General features: G+C 51.8%; 2 protein-coding genes across 8 annotated transcripts in view; both read right to left on the bottom strand.

Moving 5' to 3' along the window:
- Positions 1–5,194: 5,194 nt before the first annotated feature.
- Positions 5,195–17,647, bottom strand: Ak1 (adenylate kinase 1). 3 transcript variants are annotated; one of them, XM_031369854.1, is made up of 7 exons: positions 17,505–17,647; positions 11,050–11,087; positions 9,688–9,723; positions 9,010–9,173; positions 7,964–8,080; positions 5,566–5,757; positions 5,195–5,417 (listed from the first exon to the last, which is right to left on the bottom strand). In XM_031369854.1, exons 2-7 carry the CDS (start codon positions 11,054–11,056, stop codon positions 5,349–5,351), a joined length of 585 nt encoding a protein of 194 aa, XP_031225714.1. In that variant the 5' UTR covers positions 11,057–11,087; positions 17,505–17,647; the 3' UTR covers positions 5,195–5,348. The 3 variants fall into 3 exon arrangements, with proteins under 3 accessions (XP_031225714.1, XP_031225715.1, XP_031225712.1); XM_031369855.1 differs by lacking the exon at positions 17,505–17,647 and adding an exon at positions 13,880–13,942; XM_031369852.1 differs by lacking the exons at positions 11,050–11,087; positions 17,505–17,647 and adding an exon at positions 9,946–10,070.
- Positions 17,648–18,585: 938 nt separating this feature from the next.
- The window catches only part of St6galnac6 (ST6 N-acetylgalactosaminide alpha-2,6-sialyltransferase 6), a 12,371-nt gene continuing 9,448 nt past the window's right edge, over positions 18,586–21,508 (bottom strand). For 4 of the 5 annotated variants that reach the window (XR_004118521.1, XM_031369850.1, XM_031369849.1 and 1 more), the window contains 2 exons: positions 20,711–20,818; positions 18,586–20,029 (listed from right to left, as the gene is read on the bottom strand). Coding sequence is in view for 3 of the 5 variants with exons in the window: in XM_031369850.1 (XP_031225710.1) it covers positions 19,840–20,029; positions 20,711–20,818 (298 nt within the window). In the remaining 2 variants the exon portion in view is untranslated. The remainder of the gene's footprint in view (positions 20,030–20,710; positions 20,819–21,508) is intronic. The other variant, XR_004118522.1, reaches the window with a different exon arrangement.

Genomic DNA, 21,508 nt, shown 5'->3' with positions numbered 1-21,508 from the left:
ACTTTGAGGCTAGCCTGAGCTACAGAACAAGTTCCAGGACAGCCAGGGCTACTATACAGAGAAATCTCATCTCGAAAAGCAAACAAAAGAAAAAAAAAAAAAAGAGGATAAAAGTGGATTCTTCCTTCTTAACTCTAAGCAGTTTGAATAAATATAAATACGTTTTTTTCATATGTATATTAAAACTCAACTAGAACCATCCAGGATGTTGGAACTCCTAAGCAGTGCTCCAGGAACTAAGAGAAACTAAGGCTTAAGAGACCATATTGACTGGGGGTTGTGGGGTGGGGATTGGGGGGGAAGGCAGGTAAAAGTGTTGCTGCTCTGCCATCTGGGGGAAGCTTTACAACCTCTCTGGGCCCACTTCTCCAGCAAGGAAACCCTGTGTGCACAGTCTACATATGTTCAGAAGGGCTCCTGGCCCCCAGCCCTCCAAACACCCCCACCATGGAGCCGCCAGGCCTTCCTGTTTACTCGAGGCCCCTCTCGGGGCTGGGAGGCGACAGCCTTGGCCTCCTCTGCTCCCCACTTCCTTCCTCTCCCACTTCAGTGCCTCCGGTCCAGGCACTCAGGGGGCCCTGAGGCCAAGGCATGGGGATGCAGTCCAGGGGAGGCATCTGAGGCCACCCGCCCCCCCCCCCCACCAATGCCTGCCATGGAGTATGCTGTCTCTGAGACTGAGTATAGAAGCATTAATCTTACAAGCTATAGAGAACATTCCCCCCCACACTGCAATAAGCAGCTGCCTGGAATGTCCCTAGAGACCAGAAGACAATGACAGCATCAGTGACCTTCTGATGCCCACCACACCCACATTATTCTGGCAGTGACGCCAGAGAAGACCCTGCTCCACAGCAGGAGGCTACTGCCTTCCTCTGACCTCTGCTTCTCCCACTCAAGAGCAGAGTTGGTTTTCCTGAGCTGACTGCAGTGAGACCTGGTGGCCAGCTGCCTGGAAGCCATCACTGCACCTGACCTGCTCTGATTTTTTTAATTAGTTTTTTTTTTTTTTTTTTGAGATAAGATCTCAAGTAGCCCAGACTGGCCTCAAACTTGCTATGGTAGCCGAGGACCTTAGATTTCTGATCCTCCTGCTTCTGAGCTCAAACACTGCGATGACTTGCGTGTGCCACCATGTCTAGTTTGCACAGCACTGGGGATCAAATCCAGAACTTTCTGTGTGCCACACATTCGACCCACTAAGCTGTAGTCCCAGCCCTAGACCTGATTAAAAAAAACTTATAGCCGGGCAGTGGTGGCACATGCCTTTAATCCCAGCACTTGGGAGGCAGAGGCATGCAGATTTCTGAGTTTGAGGCCAACCTGGTCTACAGAGTGAGTTCCAGGACAGCCAGGGCTACACAGAGAAACCCTGTCTCAAAAACAACAACAACAACAAAAAACCTTATATTATTTTTATATGTGTTTTATGTACATGAGTGTGGGTACTCTGGGAATCCAGAAGGGTTTTGGGGTCCCCTGGAGCTAGAGTTATAGACAATTGGGAGCCCTCATCCCTTCATTCCCACATGGGACCCTGGAACAGAACTTTCGTCTTCTGGAAGAGCAGCAAGTTCTCTTAGCCACTGAGCCATCTCTCCAGGCACTAAGTCCAGTGTTTCTTCTTGTAGCCCTGACTGATCTTGCATTCATGACATCCTCCTGTCTCAGCTGCCCAAGGGCTGGGTTTACAAGTGTGTACCACAATGCTTAGCCAACCTGCTTTTTCCCAAGCTCCCTCAGGATTCCTGTACTGTGGAAACACTGGTTGGCTGCAGGTCAGACCTTCTTGCCTGGCTGTAAACCCTACCACAGGCCCCACTTACAAGAACTCCTTGCTCTCGAGGCTCTCCACCTTGAGCACTTACATCCTTCCCAGCTAGCTGTGGGTATGCAGGAACAGCAGTGCAAAGGGAAGCTTTGACTCCAGGAGAAGCCAGAGGACGACTTGGAAGGAGAAACTTTATCAGGATAGTTGTCCTATTACAGGACCAAGAAAGTGAGAGGCAGAGCAATCCTCGATGCAGACAGATCTGCCCCAGCTAGCCCGAACTCAGCGGCCACGTACCTGCATATTGTAAGCAAGAGGTCTTGCATGGTCAAATGTAGAGCATGGTCCTGCATCACATTCTGGCTTCAGCGAACCAGCCTCGAGGAAATTTAGGAAGAAAAGGGAAACCACACAAGGCCCGAGTACTGCCTGGGTAACAGTGAGGATCCCACTGCGGCCACAACAGCTATGGGCATTCAGGAAAATGTCCCGATTCCTCCAAGTCATCTTCAAGTCATCCTTTAGGATTGAAGTGTCTTTGGTGACTCAACTCCTGTGGTGTGTGTGTGTGTGTGTGTGTGTGGTGTGGTATGGTGGTACCTGCCTGGAACTTCAGAGCTTGGAAGGAAGAGGAAGTTGGAGCTAGGAGCTCAAGATCAGCCTAGACAACACAGCAAGCCTCATCTCAAATTAGTGGCCTTTTGGCAGGGCATGGTGGCACAGATCTTTAATCTCAGGATTCCAGAGGCAGAGACAGGAGTATCTCTTGTGAGTTCGAGGCCAGTCTGTTCTATATAGCAAGTTCCAAGCCAACTAAGTCTACATAACAAGACTTTGTTTCAAAACAAACAAAAAAGGACTTTCCCTGCCCCAATATCTATAATGGAAAGGACTCTCTTCTTGTTGTTACATGTATATTGTCTATACTGTCTTATGGATTACCTGTCATCTAGAGACCGTGTAGAATATACTGGAAGGTGTGTGCAGGTTCTAGTTTGTTGTTGTTGTTGTTTTGTGGTTTTTTGGTTTTGCCTGTTTTTTTTTTCTTTCGTATTTTAACAGGGAGTAGAGTTTGAGAGTGAGTTGTGCTCTGTTGTGTAGCTGCTTAGAGATTCTTACGTTCACCTGGCTGGTTTAAGTTTTCAGCGCTCCTCCCGTTTCTGCATATCCTGAGTGTTGGGATTACTTTGGCTGGCCTAGAACTGGACATGTAAACCAGCTGGCCTCCCTTTTCTTTCTTTTTATGTCAGTTTTTAAATTATGACCCAGGCTGGTCTCCACCTACCTGGAAGATGCCTTACCGTAGAGGTTTAAGCTACCAGGCCAGCAATTAATCTCTCTCTCATTGAGTGTGACTTTGAACTTCTGATCCTCCTGTTTTTACATCCCTAGGTAGACCCACAGGCAAGTGCCTGCTGTTAGCTCCTGCAGCATACAGAGATTTAGGTTTGCTGAGCTCTGGGTATGTTCGGGGGTCCTGGAATGAAGTCCACTCAGATACTAATGGACTAAGTGATCTGGCAGTGTAGGATTTTCTGGTTTGATCAGCCAGTCTTCATAAACTGGGGTCCACTTGAATTAACTGAGCTGTAATCAACACATTAAGATAATGGTGATTTTTCAAGCCTTTTTCTCCAGCTTTCTCCTCTCCTGTGCATCTTTTGTCCGCTCCTGTGCTGGCCTTAAGAGATCCATGTTCGCCGGGCAGTGGTGGCACACGCCTTTAATCCCAGAACTTGGGAGGCAGAGGCAGGCAGAATTCTGAGTTTGAGGCCAGCCTGGTCTACAGAGTGAGTTCTAGGACAGCCAGAGCTACACAGAGAAATCCTGCCTTGAAAAACCAGAAAGAGAGAGAGAGAGAGAGAGAGATCCGTGTTCAGCAGGGCTGTGAGTGGGAGTATGTTTGTCCAGTTAGAGATACAGCGTGGAGTGTATGTATGCATGTGTGTGTGGGTGCATGTGTGTGCTGATGCATATGTGTGTATACACAAACACACACACACAGCATTGGAGGGGAGCTGTCACAGAGTGGCGTGGGGCTCCAGAGCCTTCTGCTTTCCTGAAGTCAACATGGGGGGCAGAGGCATAGGTATAGAGAAATCAGCCAGACCTGATCAGGCAGGTGCCTGGTGATGCCTGCTTTCTTCCTCTGAACATCCATTTGTTTCAAGGTCTTTCAATACACTCACCTCTTATAACTGAAATACATTTATTTATTTTAAAGGACAGCTTAAATAGGCAATGCAGAAGGAAAGGTGGCCCCACTGGTAGTAAACAGAAAGGAGTGAGCACCGTCACCCCCCAGGGGCAGGTGTCCCTGGGACAGCCATGGCTGCTGGCTTACAGGCTAGGCTATCTGGGCTTACAGGGGAAGTCACTAGGGATGAAGACAGGGCCCAAGGACGAGTACCAAGAGAGCCTTCCTATGTAATGAGATCAAAGAATAAAGAACAGAAGAGAGGTGCCAGTTCTTCTGGGGTCCCTGGGGGTCCTCTCCAGGTCCCAGGCCTGGTCCTTGATCCCACATCCATGTCTATGGCAGCTCACACTCCTTAACCTGTATGTTCTTGTCTTAAAGCCAAGGATAAGGGTTGGACGTAGCATGGCAGAACAAGCTTTAAAACCAGCCAAAAGATGGCAAGGCCTGGCAGGGCCATACCAGGGGAGCCTTCAAGTCCTTCGTCAGGAAGACCACCCGACCTCAGCTTCCCACCTAGCTGTATGCCCATTGCACAGCTCCTTGGCACCCAGTGGCCACGTGGCCCCAGCTGGTGAGCCCACGGCCCTTTGCCCATTGCAGCCCAGACCCCAGTCACCTGCTCAGCCTGGAGATGCAGCTCACTCTGTAGAGTGCTGGCTTAGTATACACAGGGCTATGGGCTCAATTCCTGGCACCCCAAAAAACAGGAGTGGTGGAGGTATACACACACACACCCCTGTAATCTCAGCACACAGGAAGACAAGTGGAGGCAGGAGGATCAAGGTTGTCCTTAGTTACAGAACAAGTTTGGGGTCAGCTTAAGTCACAGGAGATGGTGTCTAAAAAAAAAAAAAAAAAAAAAAAAAAAAAAAAAAAAAAAAAAAACAAAGAAAAGAAAAAAAGAAAGGAAGGAAGGAAAGAAAGAAAAGAAAGAAAAAAGAAGAAAACTCACTCCAGAGAGATGATGGCTTAGGGCCAAAGCCATATAACAAGGCTATGAGAAACAGGGTGAATGCCAGACCCCAAGCAGCCTATCAACTCGGGGGCCCCTAGGCTTGACACAGCCTGGCTAAGGAAGGGCCTAGGATCCCAGCAGAGCCAGAGGGAGACAAGACAGCTGGGCTGAGGCTCAGGAAAGAATGGGCTTGGCCACGCTGGAGCCCCTGGATGTGGCAGCATGAATCACCTCAACTGGAAGCAAAGAAAGGGAGCAATCCTAACCGTCCTTGGCAATTTCTTTAGTGTCCATGGGACAGGATAACATGGCTTCCTGTGTCTGTGCACAGCCCAGCAGGGTGGAGGTGCTGGGCTTGAGCCAGGCTGCCTGGGGTCAGGGGGCAAGGGTGGGGCGGGCTGGGAGCTGGCCAAGGGCTCCAGTTACTTCAGGGAGTCGAGATAGGTGCAGACCTCAGAGAAAACAGTGTCCACTGTGCCTTCGGCATTGACCTGTGGGGATACAGACAATGAGGGCGGAGACGCCATGGCAGGATCCACACAACCCCACTCTGTGGACTAAGGGAGAAACTGAGGCAGAGGGAGAGGGATGGCCTAAGGTCCCACTGTGAGCTGCAGCTAGAAAAGTGGCATTCCCCACCTTGCGCACAATGCCACGTTTGTCATAGAAGGAGATGACAGGTTCTGTGGCGTTGTAGTAAGTCTCCAGCCTCTTCTTGATTGTCTCCTCGTTGTCATCCACGCGGCCACTGGTCTCCCCTCTCTTAAGGAGTCGTTGGGTCATGGTCTCTGCGCCTGCGTCCACATACAGTAGCAGTGTGGGCTGTCCAATCTGTGTAGGGTAAACATCAGATCATTGGGACCCATCCCTGCCGCCATCTCTCAAGCCCTACACGAGACCCACTCAGAACGACAGACAGTCCCTTCCCAAGGTAACTAGAGGGCCTTCCTAAAGTAACTCCTCTGTCACTCAGGTCAAACCTCTTCCACAGCTTCCCGGAGCCTTCAAGAGAAGGCCCAAAGTTCTTACCAGATCTACATCACCTATGTGTCATGCCCTTGGCCACCCCACCCCCAGCTGCTCTCCTGATCCCCACCCCCACCCCTCCTTCCTTCCTTCAGCCATATTGACTTAGGTTTATATCTGTCTGTATCCCACACCAGGCCAGCACAGGTCCCCTGTTAGCCTTTCCCACAACGGAGACTGTCAGAGCCTCAGCTAGAATCTCACTCCTTCCAGATGGTCTTCTCAGATGTGACCTCACTATTCCTGGCCCCTTAGTCTCCCCTTGGCAGCCTCTAGGTATTTACTTAGTGACCTCCCCTTCCCTCAGCCAGGATGGGAGCTGAGGGCTGAGTAAGACTTGACCGAAAGGAATCAGAAGGGCAAGGTGAGGACTGTAAGGAACTCTAAGTGACTGTCACTGTCATAAGCCACTCGTCACAAAGATGGCTTGGGGAGGTATAAAGGAATAGGGCCTGTCTCTTCCAGACCTCGGTTTGGCCACCAGGGCCCCTTCACAATGGCTCCTGCCCAGGCTGGGTCTTGCATTGAAGCAGGCAATGTTACCTTTCCCTTTTCTGGCTACACAACCCCTTAGAGCAGGGGTCACTGACAGATCTCTAGGCTTGGCCTGGTCTAGGCTGGGCTTATGAGGGCAGGAGGACCAGAGGGAAGGAAAAGCAGTCTTGGGCCTGGGCCCAGAGGTCTCGGGACCTCTGTTCTTTAGACTCCAGCTGAGTCAGTCCCAGAAGCCTCTGTGCAGCTGGGATCACATCAGCCTGACACTCACAGCTCCTCTCCTGCCTCTGTCCAACCGTGTAACCTAGGGCAGGCTACTGGGCCCTCTGAGTCTGGTGCCTGTCTCCTGAATGGTTGCAGATTCAGAGTGACAGTATCTGCTGACCTTGGACACTTTACCAGTTTAGAGTGTCAAAGGCCAGCCTAAAGCTGCTGTCCCCTGTCCATTGGTTATCAGCTGCCAAAGCCCTCTGGAGTCCCCAGGGCCAACACAGCAGACTCTGTATCCACACTTTGGGTGCACCCCTGGCTGGAGCCTCCGTTTCTCAGTATGGAAATGGGCATGTAGCCTGAGGAGTGGGCCCTGGATACTGCCCACCCCAAGGAAGCTCTGGGGATTTTAGTCAGCAGGACCAGTCACTTCCAGGCCAGCCCCTTCTCCTTCAGTGCAGTTCTGGCTCCCCCTAGTGTCAACATCTGAGAACTTCCGCTACTTGGACTCCAGAGGCTACCACCAAGCACTGAGCGCTTGCCTGGAAGCTCCCTCGTAGCACAAAACTGATAAGCACTTTTATTTGCTGGATGTGGCTCTGAGGGTTGCAAGTGACTTTACACATCTGGGGAAATGGGGAAAAACAACATGTGTCTCAGGGTTGCGCCTCAAGGAAGCTAGCCCAACTCCCATTTCACAGATTGGCATGCTGAGGCTCAAAGCAAGGCTCAAAACATTTTCTTGAGGTCTTTCATTCACTTAAAGGTTGTGACATATAATCTCCTGTTTTGACTGCACAGAGGGGGGCAGGAGTGATGCTGGAAGGACTCTGCCCTTAGCCTACCAGGATGCCAGTCAACCCTTCACCCTACCCTCCTCAACAGCTACTACCCCTCCCTCCTCAGCACCCACAGTCCCACAGCCCCCTGTGTGGGCTTCTATGGTGTATATGTGTGCACATATGTATGTGCCAGCATGTGGGTCCACAAGCATGCAACCACTGTAGTGTGAGCTCCATCCAGGTGTACACATATGTACACATGTGTGCAGTGTACCTGTGCATGTGTGCATCCTACATTGCCTATTGTTTGGGTAGGTGTGGATCACATGCATAAATGTCTGACTGCACATGTGGGGTGACAAGCCCCACAGGATGAAGTCTCTCAAATTATCATGGCTTCCTTTGGGGTGGTTATGGCAGGTCCCGTGCAGCCTTCCCACCTGCACACTGTAGACTCCACCTCCATCATCCCCCCCTCCCGGCTGCAGCCCAGCCCCTGGCCAACAGCCAGTCAAGGGTCTTACCTTCTGTTCAAACTCTTCTCCCTGTTTCACCTCCCTTGGGTAGCCGTCGATCAGGAAGCCGTTGGAAGAGTCCACTTTGGCCAACATAGCATCCCGGAGCATGTCCAGCACCGTATCCTGTCATCCAGCACAGGGATCCTTGAGCTTTCTCTCCCACCCCTCTGGAGCTTGGCCTGTGCTGGCCTGCCGAAGCTTGCCCTCTTCCCTGGAGCCTGTGAGTCCCGGTAAGCTCCTCTTCTCCAGGCTTGGGCTTCAGTGCACCCTTTTGCAGCCTGGAAAGGTCCTAGGCACTAAGCTCCTACAGACCTCCCCTGTCCTTCTCCTCACCAAGCCAGGGGACAGGGAGGGGACAGACTGAGATACAATGGGCATGACATAAAATGAGGGGGTAAAGAACGGTAAAGAAGTGGACAAATGGGTCAGCAGGATGGCTCAGGGGTGGATCTGACTCAGGTGGGGCTGACTGGCATCCTGATGGGCTAGGGGCAGGGTACCTCCAGCCTCACTCCTGCCTACTTCTGTATCCTCAGTCAAAACAGGAGATTGTATGGGCAGTGGTGGCGCACGCCTTTAATCCCAGCACTTGGGAGGCAGAGGCAGGCGGATTTCTGAGTTCAAGGCTGGCATGGTCTACAGAGTGAATTCCAGGACAGCCAATGTTACACAGAGAAACCCTGTCTCGAAATACATCCCCCCAAAACAAAACAAAACAAAACAGGAGATTGTATATCACAACCTTTAAGTGAATAAAAGAACTCAAAAACATGTTTTTCTTGCTTTGAACCTCAAGGGAAGATTATTTCAGTCATAAAAGAATATTTTGGCTTTGTTGAGACAAAGTCCACAACACTAGGGCATTGAGAATGGGAGACAGGGCTTCATCCCAGGGTCGCAGTTATCTCTGGAAACAACTTTTGGCCAAGGACAATGGGGGACCACAGCAGGTTTGAACATAGTCACCCTTAGCAGGGTGTCACAGGCTTTGCTGGCTGACCCTTGGCGCTCAGGCTTAGACCCTCCACCCATCCCTAACAAGGCCCACTCACCAGTGGCACCAGCTCTCCCTTTTCCATGATAGATGACAGCATCTTGCCCCTCTCTGATCCAGAGCTGACTTCTGCCCGAAGCAGGTCCCCAGTAGAGAGGTGGGTGTAGCCATATTTCTGCACAATCTTCTCACATTGGGTGCCCTTTCCTGAGCCAGGCCCGCCTGCAAGCACCCATGCATTCAGAAACCTTGCCCGCCCCCCAAAAAAAGCCCGAGACAGGACACTACCAGGGTTCTCAATGAGAGAAGAAAAGCCCCACAAGTCTTTAATCCCTGCATTGGGAGACAGAGGCAGACAGAGCTCTGTGAGTTCGAGGCCAGCCTGGTCTACACAGTGAGTTGCAGGACAGCCAGAACTACGTAGAAAGACCCTGTCTCAAAAATAAACAGCAGGGCAGTGGTGGTGCATGCCTTTAATCCCAGTACTTGGGAGGCAGAGGCAGTTGGATTTCTGAGTTCGAGGCCAGCCTGGTCTACAGAGTGAATTCCAGGACAGCTAGGGCTATACAGAGAAACCCTGTTTTGAAAAACCAAAACCAAAAAAAAAAAAAAGAAAAAAAACAAAACAAAACAAAAAAAACCCCAAAAAACAAAAACAAACAAACAAAAAAAACCAAAAATCCTCCAGTGCCTGCTCAGACCCTCCCTGCTCACCCAGCACTTGCCTGTAACTTACCCACCACAAAGATGATCTTGGCCTTCTTCAGCTTCTCTGTGGAGAGAATGGGGAGCAGTCACTGGTTAGACAAGCAGGCAGAGCTCATGTGTGACCTTGGCTTGGGCTGAGTGAGCTGGGACAGACACTGGGTGTTCTAGACAGGCCCAGACCAAGCCTGGAGACTAAGAACTCAGCCAAGGATTCAGAGTTAGGGACAGTGATGGCAACCCCGTGGCACCTCCGGTGGGGGAGGGCAGGACCCCAGGTGTTGGTCACCTCCAGTCTTTCTGCTTCCCTCTTCTTGGGGTTCACTAGACAAACAGCAGCCCATGATCCTTTCCCGTTCCCGCTGTCACCTCTCCTCTCTCTCTGGCTTTGGCCATGGCCGCCCTGGCCGCCCTAACAGTACTAATGTGGATCTGGCAACCACAACGTGTTGCCATAGAGATGGTTGCCAGGGAGGAGGACTGCTGTGGGCAAATGGAACTCTTACTCAGACAGGGAGTTAAGCAGACTTCCCAAACTGCCTCCTTAGGATCCACAGCCCTGGGGGCCTACTATGAAGAAGCTATGTGGTAGTGCAGGCTTAGCTATCGGGAGTGAGGCCTTGTGCCCCATACCTGAGGCTATAAAAAGGGGAGAGGGAATCTGAGGCCTAGGGAGAGAGAGGCTTAGCCAAGAGAACCCAAAGTAGAACTATGGGCTTTCTCCCCTTAGGAGCTGGATGCAGCCTTTCTAGGAAGAGGTGAGCTTGAAGGTCTGCCGTGGGTCTGGGGTCCTGAGGGATTGCCGGGAAAGTCCCTAAGGCTCAGTGTGGCAGCTAAGGGGTAGATCCTTGACCACAGAGTTGAGGCGGTAGCAGCGTCTGTCAGGCGCTTTAAAGAGCCACCCAAGCAGAGGCCCGGTGCCAAGGCATGGCACTGCCAGAAGCCAGGGCCCACCCATTCCAGGCACTCTGCCTACATCCCAGAGCATAGAAGCCAGGAAGACAAGACTTTAGGGTCCACCCCACTAGCTGACAGGGACACTGAGTCCCTGCAAGGGCCAGACATGAGCCTGCCCACTGCTCCAATCAACTCCCCACCCCCACCCCACCCCACATTGCTTGGCAGTCAGCTGGAATTGCCACCTAGGCCTAGCGTAGCCTCCTCCCCAGTACCTTCCTTCCCCAGAAAAGGGGAAGCTTGGCTATAAATGCCAGCATAGGTGAGCTCTGGGGTCTCAGAGACATCAGGCAGGCCTCCTCGACTCTAAGATTAGGATCCAAGCAGATCCTAACCGGTAGAAGCAGGAAGCCTGGAGCCGCCTCCAACCCTCTCAACCTCTGTGAGCCCACCCTTTAACACACAGGCACTCTAAGGCCAGGAGGGGGCCGCTTACCTTCCATCCTGCTGACGTCTGGGATCTAGGTCAGCACTCTGCAAGACAAGGCACAGGCAGGGGTGAGGGGTTCTCCTTCCACCCCTGACTCAGCTGCCAAGCTCCACCCACAGCAATAAGTGTCAGGCTCCGGCTTGCAGTTTCCAAACCGAGAGGCCAAGAGCGTAGAGAGATTCCCAGGAGGCAGAATGACCTTGGAAGAGTCACCTTCCTGCTGGCTTCTACGTCTCTGTCACCCCTCCAGTGTGTGCCTTGGTCTGCTGGAGGTGCCTGGGTAGAGGTCCAAGAGAGTGTGAACAACCCTATGGAATCTCTCAGGAGAGTCTCTAGTGTGTGAGGGGAGTGTCTGCCTTGACAACACTCCCCAGGGGGGCAGGATGCTGGCAGGCTGGAGTCTCCTTCTTGCCTGGGGACAGGACAGGTGGCAGAGACACTCCTGGGGCTCAATCCTGTAAGGTTTGTCTTGTTCTGTTTGAGACAGGACTCATTCTCTTGGAGCCCAGGCTGGCATCAGATTAACAATGGCCATCCAACTGCCTCAGCCTCCTCACCTGGGCCTGCAGGTGTGCATTACTTCCCTGGGGCCTGCGTGGTTTGTTTGTTTTTAATTTTACGTGTATGACTGTGTGCCTGCATGCATGTAAGTGTGACTGCTGTCCACAAAGAGGCCAGAAAGGGGTGTGGAGTCCTTTGGAACTAGAGTTATAGGCAGTTGCGAGCCGCCCTGTGGATCTTAGGAACAGAACCCAGGTCCTTTGGAAGAAGCAGCCAGTGCTCTTAGCGCTGCCTCTCCAGCCCTCTACCCCCTTTCCAGTTTTTAACATAAGGTGGTCTCTGGCTGAAGCAGGCCCAAGTCCGCCTCACACGTGGCCCTACCACTCACACCCCTCTCCCCCGGGGAATTTACTTCACTCACGGCCCCCAGCTTGCCCATCCTTTCTTCACAGCCACCAGCCTCTTCAAAAACATGTCCTCACCCCCTACCTGTCTTGCCATCCTAAGACCACCCATACCGCTCTGGTCTGTGTCTCAGGTACATGCTTCTGTCTTCTCACGCTGGCTTCAGGTCCGAGGGACCTTCCCACCCCACACTGTGCTATATCCTCATGCATGTTTCCCACAACCCATTCCACCTCTGCCCTGCACACTTGTACCCCAACCGTCTTCTCTCCATCCAAGACCATAGCCCACCTCCACAGAGCTTCTAAAGCACACACACACACACACACACACACACACACACACAGAGAGCAATGGTATTTCTTTTAGCAATCATGTGATCCTCCTGCTCACAGGCTTCTATGCGTGGTCCTCTTGGCTCCCTACACCAAACCTGAACCCCTTAACCTACGTGGCAGGGTCTAGGCAATCTGTCCCCTTCTTTCTCATCCACTTTAATGCCCCCCAAATGCTTGGGGGATGTCTTTCTCCAATGCTACTGGAGGCCCCAGCTCAAGGGTTAGCTCCTTCAGGATGCCTTCCTAGACTCCACCTCACAGTCCCACACTGACAGGTGCTCTCTCTGAACTTCTAGATGCAGGGTACCCAGCTTAGGGTATTAGAACATTCATTAGCACCATGGGTCTTGTTCCTGTTCCTGATTGGGGCCTGGCAGGGGATGGCACTGGCCTGGGACCCTCATTGTACCCTGCCTGCCGTTTGGGGAGGGAATTGAGGCTTGTGGAGGGACACAGACTAGATTCAGACTCTGGCTGAAGTCAAGCTCAGGCCTGGTACCTCAAAACATACAAGAACCTTAAACATTTTGCACAGATCCATGGCCTGAACTGCAGCCTCTAGGCCTGCAGAGTGTGCAGGAGGGGGCATGGAGCTGCCCAGGGAAGGAGGAGTGTCCCAGGCCCTAGACAGCCACTAAATGTCCTAGGAGATCACTCCCCTCTACTTGCCCCACCCCTCCTGGTAACCTAAGTCCCTCTGTCCCACAGACACCTGCCACTTCTTTGGTCTAAAATAACTTAGGTGGTGAAGAGGCCTCCAGGAGGCCAGGGGTCCCAGACAGAGTAAGGTTACAGGGCTAAGCAGCCAGGCCTTATAAGGTTCCCTGGGTCAGGGCCCGGTGCTCCTAATGACTGTCTTCTGGGTGGCCCAAGGAGCAGAAGCCCCAAGGGACACATGTCCCCTGTCACTAGGCCTGGTTGTCCCAGCTGCTTGCTCAGCAAAAGCCCTCAGAGAGGATAGCTATCAGATAGGGTTCGAGTCACAGCCCCATCACTCAGCTGTGTGACCTTGGGCAGCTGCTGTCCCCTCTCTGGCCAGCCTTGCTGCTGCTGAAGCCTCCTGAAGTAGATCTGTGATGCAGGCAGGAAGGTTCCTTTGGAGCCCCTGATTCGGCAGGAGGTGCTGGCAGGGCTCCAACATCCAGGAGCCCCAGGTCCTCCCAACACTTGAAGTGATATTACAGCTCTTGTGAACACACAGGCTGCCCCTATCCAGGTCCTCTGGGACAAGGAGATAGGCCTGTGCCCTTCCCTCGTCCCTTAGGGCCTCAGCTCGGATGTGCCAAGGGCATGGGTGGAACTGAAGCCCCAGGAATACCAGCTGGGACAAAGGGGGTCTGGGAAGCTGAGAGGACAGTGACACACACACACACTTGCGTACACACACCCATTGCCACAGGGTACATGCACCCACAGCTGATAGGACACACCTGCAAACACACACAGTTCATAACCATGGATACAAACATTCAAGATACACAGAACCCAAGGGTAGTCTGACACCAGCAACCCCCACCTTCCCACAGGTGATATCTCCCCACTCCTCTTGGAGGCTTCCACTTGGGCAGACAATGGAGCAGTCACACACTGACCTGGGGGAGGGTGTGGTGGGCGCTGGGGCCAGTGCGTGCCCTGCCTGTCCTCTCAGCCGCCTGCAAAGGCGACTATTTATAAGGCTGTCAGCACGCACGCATGGCATGCTGGGAGCCAGCACTCTGGCGAGATGGCAGAGAGAAGGGAGGAGGGAGGGGGGAAAGGAGGAGGAGAGAGAAGGAAGCAGGGACTCTGATGGAAAGCTTAGTGAAGAGTGAGCGTCCCCACCAGGCGCTCCCAGGGACTAAACCTGCGCACAAAGTGACTCTGCCACCACACTATGCCCACATTACTCTCCACAGACAAGGGTTCTGTAGCCGGGGAAGCTGATGCTCAGACAAGCTGTGTGTGTGTGAAATCTCACAGTGTGTAGATCAGGGAAGTAAGGAGGGAGGGGGACCTGGGTGTAAACTTTGCTGTTCCAGGGTCGCAGTCCTCAGGCTCTGAGACCCCTACCCTGAGACATCTCCACTGTTGGAAAAGACTCTTTGAGCTCCTCCTGGACCCTAAATATCTGGTGGTTAGGTAGATGATAAGCCAGCCTTGAACCCAGGAAGCTGCTGGGCAGGGCCCCATAGTTGAACATGGAGATAGGAATATTCAGAAAGCTTTGTGTATCCAGATTGAGGGATTGCTGAGTATGAGGACTCTCATCTGTGAGTACCCTGGTGGAGCACTATGCCAGCAGCAGACTCCAGCTATGTCCAGGGAACTCCTAAGCATAAAGCAGGACCCAGAGGCCATCTGAGACTTCCTGTGTAGAAAGCCCTGTGCTTATGGAGCTCTCTACAGGAGAAGTGGTACAGGGCGGAGGGACCCGCAAGGTTCAGAACGCATGCACATGCACAGATTTGACCATCAGACCACATAAGGCCTCCAAGGCATGGCTCCAATCAGCAAAGCAGGCTGAAACTGGAAACTGTTTTACTGTTTTGTAAATGTTCAGGAGCCACAAACAACCAGTTTAGGTGGTGCCTGAGCACCAGCAGCAGCCTGCATACCAAGGTCTCATCCCCAGTTCTGCCCCTGTTGGGGCAGGGACAGTGGGCCATCCATCCTGTGTTAGCCTGAAAGGCTACTCACAATACTCAGGCGGATGTGTGCATTGCCACAACTTTTGGGAAAAGCAGATTGATGATGTTATCCAAACTTACCAGCTCCTACATCAGAAACCCACTCAAGCAAACACCTGTGGGAACAGGGTTTCCACAGGAAGGTTCTCAATCCCAGCAGGGACAGAAGAGTGTGTAGGAGCTGTTACTCAGGCTCTGAGTGAGAAGAAAAACCTCACTTGCTGGGGTAGCAGGCACCTTTGTGAGAGACATGATGCACACCCGCCCAGGTCCAATCTCACCTGAATAAAAATTATTCTGAATGCAGGTGGGGTTAGGGATGTGACTTGGTGAGAGCGGTACCCAGTGTACAGGAAGCCCTGGACTCATGCCAATGTAAACTGGATAAGGTGGTGCAAGCCTATGATCCTGGCACTAGAGGGATACAGACAGGGGGATCAGAAATTCAAGGTCTCGGGCTAGAGAGATGGCTCATCAGTTAAGAGCACTGACTGCTCTTCTGAAGGTCCTGAATTCAAATCCCAGCAACCACATGGTTCATAACCATCTGTAATGAGATCTGATGGCTTCTTCTGGGGTGTCTGAAGACAGCTATAGTGTACTTAAATATAATAAATAAATAAATCTTAAAAAAAAATAAATTTAAGGTCATCCTTGGCTATCTAGGGGGAATCAATTTCAGGTCAGCCTGGTCTATATAGAGGGTTTTAGGACAGCCAGGGCTACACAGAGACACTCTATCAGTGGTTAGGAGTACTTGATCTTAAAGAGGACTCTAGTTCGATTCCCAGCACCCACATGGTAGCTCACAACTGGAACTCCATTTCCAGGGGAGCTGATTTTTGACAGCACCAGGCACACACATGGTGCACAGATATCCAATACCAGCAAAGCACTCATATACACAAAAATCTAAAAAAAATAATAATAATAATAAAAAAGAACCTGAACATGGACATGCCTTGGCTCAGGGTGCCTCTCCTGCTGTGTCGTCAGTGGAGTTGGACAGACCCAGATGTTCTCTCCATACATTCCCCCTTCCTGTCCCTCTCCTTCTGCTTCCTCTTCCCCTTTTCCTTTGAGACCTAATCTCACACATTTCTTCTGATCCTTCTGCCTGCTGGGTTACTAGGATTACAAGGGCACTCCACCATGCCCAGTTTCCTTGGTGCTAAGGACGGAGCCAGAGACTTCTTCCCTCTAAGTAATCTCTATTTCAACTGGGCTGTGTCCACAGGCTCTCTTCTATTTTTTTTTTCTCTTTTACATTCAGTGGGGGCACATGAATGTGTGGGCTCACGTGAGCTATAGCACACTTGTGGAGGTCAGAAGACAATTTGCAAGGGCCGGTCCTTCTCTTCCACTGTGTGAAGTTCAGGGGTCGAATTTGAGTAGTCAGCCTTGGCCGGAAGCACCAGTAACTACCGGGGCTTCTCACTGGCTCTGTGCTTTACTTAAAAAAAATGTTTGTGTGTGTAATTAGATGTACTTACTTTGTGTGTATTTTGCCTACATGTATGTATGTGTAGCCCACAGAAGTCACAGGAGGCTTTGAATTCTCTGGAACTGGGATCTCAGGTGACTCAAGTACCACGTGGCAGTGCCAGCTGTGAGCTACAGTGTGGGTACTTGGAATTGAATTCAGGTCCTCTATAAGAACAAGTGCTTATGACCACCAATCCATCTACCCAGCAGCCACCCTCACTCCACCCCCTCCCACATGTCTTTTTCCTTCTTCCTCTCCCCTCACCCCCTTGAGACAAGGTGTGTCTGTGTAGCCCTGGCTGTCCTGGAACTCACTATGTTCACAAAGATCCACCTGCCCCTGCCTCCTAAGTGCTGGGATTAAAGGTGTGGGCCACCATGCTGGCTTTAGGATCTTATTTTTAATTTGTGTGCATGTGTGAGTGTGTATCATGTGTGTGCAAACACCTGGAAAGGCCAAAGAGGAATCAGATGCCCTGAAGTTAGAATTGCAAGTGATCGTGAGCCACTTGAGGTGGGTGCTGGGAATTGAACCCAGGTCCTCTGGAAGAGCAACAAGCTCTCCCTAACAACTGAGACATCTCTCAGCCCTCAGTTTCAGTCATTTTATAACCAGAAAATTCTAAAACATGAGCAAATAAAAGTGAAAGTAGTTTAAAATACTAAAAAATATCTTGAGGGCTGGGGACTCAGCAATTAAAAGTGCAGACTGTTGTTTCCCGAGGAATGAGGTGTAGTTCCAATCACCCACAACTGCAAGGCTCATAACAACTAATAACTCCAATTTTGGGAGAAGCTGACACATCTGGCTTCCTTGGCCACCTGCACTCCTATGTACATGCTGACACACAGACCCATAATGAAAAGATAAAATTAAATACTTTGACTACAGAAAGAATACCAGGGCTTGAAAACAAACCCCACAGGGGTGAGAGTGTGGGAGGGGTGGATGACCCTAGGCCAGCCACACTGAAGCTCACAACTGGATCCGTTGTAGGTCAGGACTTGAAGAAGGGATGGAGTGGTTATGCCCCAGATGACCTGGTGGAGCAGGCAGAACACCCACCTGGTGGGTGAGCAGAGGCTCATGGGAGAAATTCTATCCAGACACAGGATCCAGTTTCCCAGCAGCCTTTTACGTGGAGGTGGAAGCTCTATCTCCAGGCCCACAAGGGGTCAGGACACCACTAGTGTGACACTGGAAACTCCTGCTTCTCAGGTCCCCTCCTCAAGCCTGCATCACAATGGTTGCCAGGCTCCTGGTCCCACCACATTCTGACCTCCTGTCTAGCAGTCTATTACTGCATCCCTGAGGGCAGCAGACAAAAAGCAACATAGCTTTGCCACCCTTGGGGAGGGTACTTCTGGCTGCTGGCCAACTGGTCCTGAGTAACTGGTCCCAGCTGACACTTTCACTGAGGCAACCTCATATGAATCTACGGCATCTGATGAACCATTCGAGACAAGGAACAAATGTTAAATGTCTCTCTTGCCTTCCTGCCCTGGTGGCCCACCATCTTACCTGGCTCGGAGCCCAGGACGGATCTCTTTCTGACCCCCCTCAGCAGCCTGCCTCTGTCACACAGTCACCCTTTGTTAGGCCCTGCTCCCTAGGGTATCTTATCTGCTGTAACAGGCTGTAATTTCCTCTCTGGAGTCAGGGACCCTTCACCTCCTGCCAACAGTCCCTGTGCTAAGAGGCCAGCAGCTATTTATACAACCTGCCAAACTCACTCTCCCTAGAAGGTTGTTTTCCTGTCCTCAGGCCCTGGGTCCCAAGTGTTGACTGCTGGTCCCAGACTGGCTCTTTCCCTATATCCCTTATCCTTCCTCTTCAGACGCAAAAGCCTACGCTGCAAGGCATTAACTTCTTTCACCTTGTCAGAATTCCTCCTAGAACTCATGGTACCCTTCCCTCCTAGAACTCAAGCTGCTTGAGAGCAGTATTTGACCACTGGTATTCTCAGAGACCAAAGGCCTTGTCCAACATCACACAGATCTATCCAGCCTGGACCCAAGACTCCCCAGGCAGTCTGACACCCGTCTTGCAAGCTCCTACACAAAGGCGGCAGGATGGTCCTCAGGATACTCCCAACTGGGAAAGGGGCAGAGAAAAGAGTTCACACTCAAGACACAGAACACCGAGCGGAGGCTTAGGCGTGTTTATTTCTGTATAAATCATTACAAAACCAGATCTGGGGCTGTCACTGCCCACCCCGTTACCTTGGTGTGCAGGGCTCACTGTTGGCCAGTCTTCCCCCAACCCCCAGTCCACAGCCTCTTTCTGGAAGCCCTTCCCTTGCAGGCTGTGGAAGAATGGGGGTTACCCACACCCCACCCAGTCCCGCCCTTAATAAAGTGCTTAAGTAAGGGACAGAACCCAGCCCCCATCTCTCATTCCAAGATACTTCTCCCCAGAGCCCCCACCATCTCCAGAAAAAGACTTCAGGAAGCCCTGGTGTGGCCGGGACACCCTTTCCTCAGCCCCAAAGGCTCCTTTGGGCAGCAGGAAATGCTCTCCTTCTGGAGGGTAGGAAGAGACGCCTGGCCTTTTCAGAGCCAGGCTAATGGCAGCTGGATTGAGGGGCCAGGGAAACAGCTTCATGTTTGCCCCATTTCTGTCAGGGCTCCCCCAACCATGGGGGCACTTGCACAAAAATACCCTAAAGTTTCTAGAAGGAGGCAGGGAAGGGTACCCCAGGCTCCCCATCCCCAGGGAGCTGAGTCCCCCCCAGTGAAGAATGGTAGCTGAGGAATTTACACTTAAGTATAACAGAGAGTGAAGGTCTCTGCACACGGAGCTATGATGTCATCACAGCTTACCAGAAAGACAAGAGGGCCTGTCCAAGGTCACTCAGGAAGAAACTGGGAACTGGACACCGCCTCCTACCTCCTAGGCTTCCCTACCATTCCTAGAGTTCCACAAATCCTCTGGCCTGGCCTCCTGGCTGCCCCTCCCCCACACAGTAGCTCTGATTCTGGCAACTATGGGGCAACACCAAGTCCCCAAATTCTTAGCACAGGACCTCACTGTCTCAGCTAAGGAAGGAGTGATTTGGGGGCCCATTCCTGGGGCTCTGAAGCAAAGCCTTATGGGAAAAGACATAAGCTTCAGACTGACTCAGAAAGACCCCTATACCCTGATAGACTATGCTCAGACCCTGACTAGACGAGAAAGACCCCCTGACACCCGATTAAACCATACAGAATTCCAAATCCCTGATTGGCCAAGAGATAACCTCAGCCCTGATTGGCTGGAGGAAAAACCCTCATCAAGGCCCTGATTTGATTGGCTGGGAAATACTCCAGCCAGCCTGAACTGGCTAGAAGATGGCCATGGTCAAATGGCTGGGCCCTGAGCCGTTTCGCTTGTATCTGTCCGAGGTCTGTAGACAGGATGGCTAGGTCCAGGAGGGGTGGGAGAAGGTGATACCATAGAGCTGGGCCCAGGATGAGAAGACCCTCTTCTCGGTGATGAAGCGGTGGTGATTGCCCTTACGGCTGTGCTCGTTCTGGATGTAGGTGACACACTCGTCCGGCCCCTTGGGTTCATAGTAGTGGTATGGCATGCGCTGCAGGCGGGGCCGCTGGCTGGGCATAGCAAATGGGGAGTCAGGGATAGGAGGGCAAGGTGGACGCCTGTTAGGGGTCTTTTCTACCCTTCACCTGCTCCAGAACTGCAGTGGAGTCAATCTCTGCCCTTCCCCGAACCTTGGTTTCCCCATCTATAGATATATGGATATATGTGTGTGTGTGTGTGTGTGTGTGTGTGTGTGTATTAGGTTTGCGGAACCATCCAGCTTCTTTTAAACAAAATGTAACCTTTTCCTTTTCCGTACAGAGCAGCAGTGGGGACTGGGGGTGAGGCAGTGGTTAAGAACTGTGGGCTGGGAAGCCTGGTACCCCTGACAGCTTCTGAGACCTTGGTTCCCTCATTAAAAACCCTCCTCAGTTCGTTTGCACTCAAGAAATGAGGAGGATGGTGCTCTGGCATTGTGTGAGGACTAATGAGGCAGGAGATGATAATCGCTGGATGGTCAGAAGAACGCGGCTAGCACTCTTTGGCTTTCCATCGAGTCATTACCAACAAACTCAACTCAGCTTGGAGTGGAAGCCCCCAGGGCAGCTCCAGGAAGCCCACCTCTACAGATCAGCACAAATACCATCCCACAGAGGCCCTCAGAGGTAGCCCAGCCATGTCTCCACTCCCCCTTCCACCCTGTAGTCAGGAACTTGGCACATTCCTCAGGGGCAATGGCCAGGGGAGCTCACCTGCAGTAGTCCGGAGGGACCATGCCATACACGTGCACATGGTCACACAATTCCACCGCAATCACCATGGTAAACCAGCCTGTGCTCAACCAGGAATGGGACTTTTCCCTGGGGGCAGAGAGGAGTCACAATGAAGGGACATGCAGGCAGGGTGGGGAGCAGGCAAGGAGAAACAGTCAACCCCACGCAGGTTCCCAGCTATTCCCAGCTCTCACCACCGTCTGTCCAGGCTCTGCCTCTGTATCAGACATCTGTGTACCACCCACTGTGGGGGCACTCATGCCGGCAAAGGGGAAGGCACAGAGGAAACAGGGCATGAACTCAAGAGGCTAATTAAACAGGGCAGGCCAGGAGTAACCATGACCATAAAGCATATTAGCAGCAGCTGTTCCTCCCCTGGGACCAAACTCCTACGTGGATACTAGTCAGAGAAGAGGATCTGGAGATGAACACGGAGCAGGGCATGAAGAACAGCCAAGACCCTGGGCTACACAGTAGTTACCAGGTATGGTGGCTTAGGAAATACTTGATATGTGTCTGAACAGTGCTATGTCAAGTACGCACTGGAGTTCCTGGGTAGTGTGAAAAGCATAATGCAGAATAATGTGTCATTTATGATGTCTTAATATTGATTATATCTTTTCAAAAAATATATGTATGGCCGGGCAGTGATGGAGCATGCCTTTAATCTCAGCACTTGGGAGGCAGACGCAGGCGGATTTCTGAGTTCAAGGCCAGCCTGGTCTACCATGTGAGTTCCAGGACAGCCAGGGATGCACAGAGAAACCCTGTCTCAAA

Source organism: Mastomys coucha, unplaced genomic scaffold, assembly GCF_008632895.1.
Source record: "Mastomys coucha isolate ucsf_1 unplaced genomic scaffold, UCSF_Mcou_1 pScaffold15, whole genome shotgun sequence".
In the NCBI taxonomy this organism is placed as follows: Eukaryota; Metazoa; Chordata; class Mammalia; order Rodentia; family Muridae; genus Mastomys; species Mastomys coucha.
Note: the sequence above shows the minus strand (reverse complement) of the source record. Positions and strands in the feature narration are given on the sequence as shown.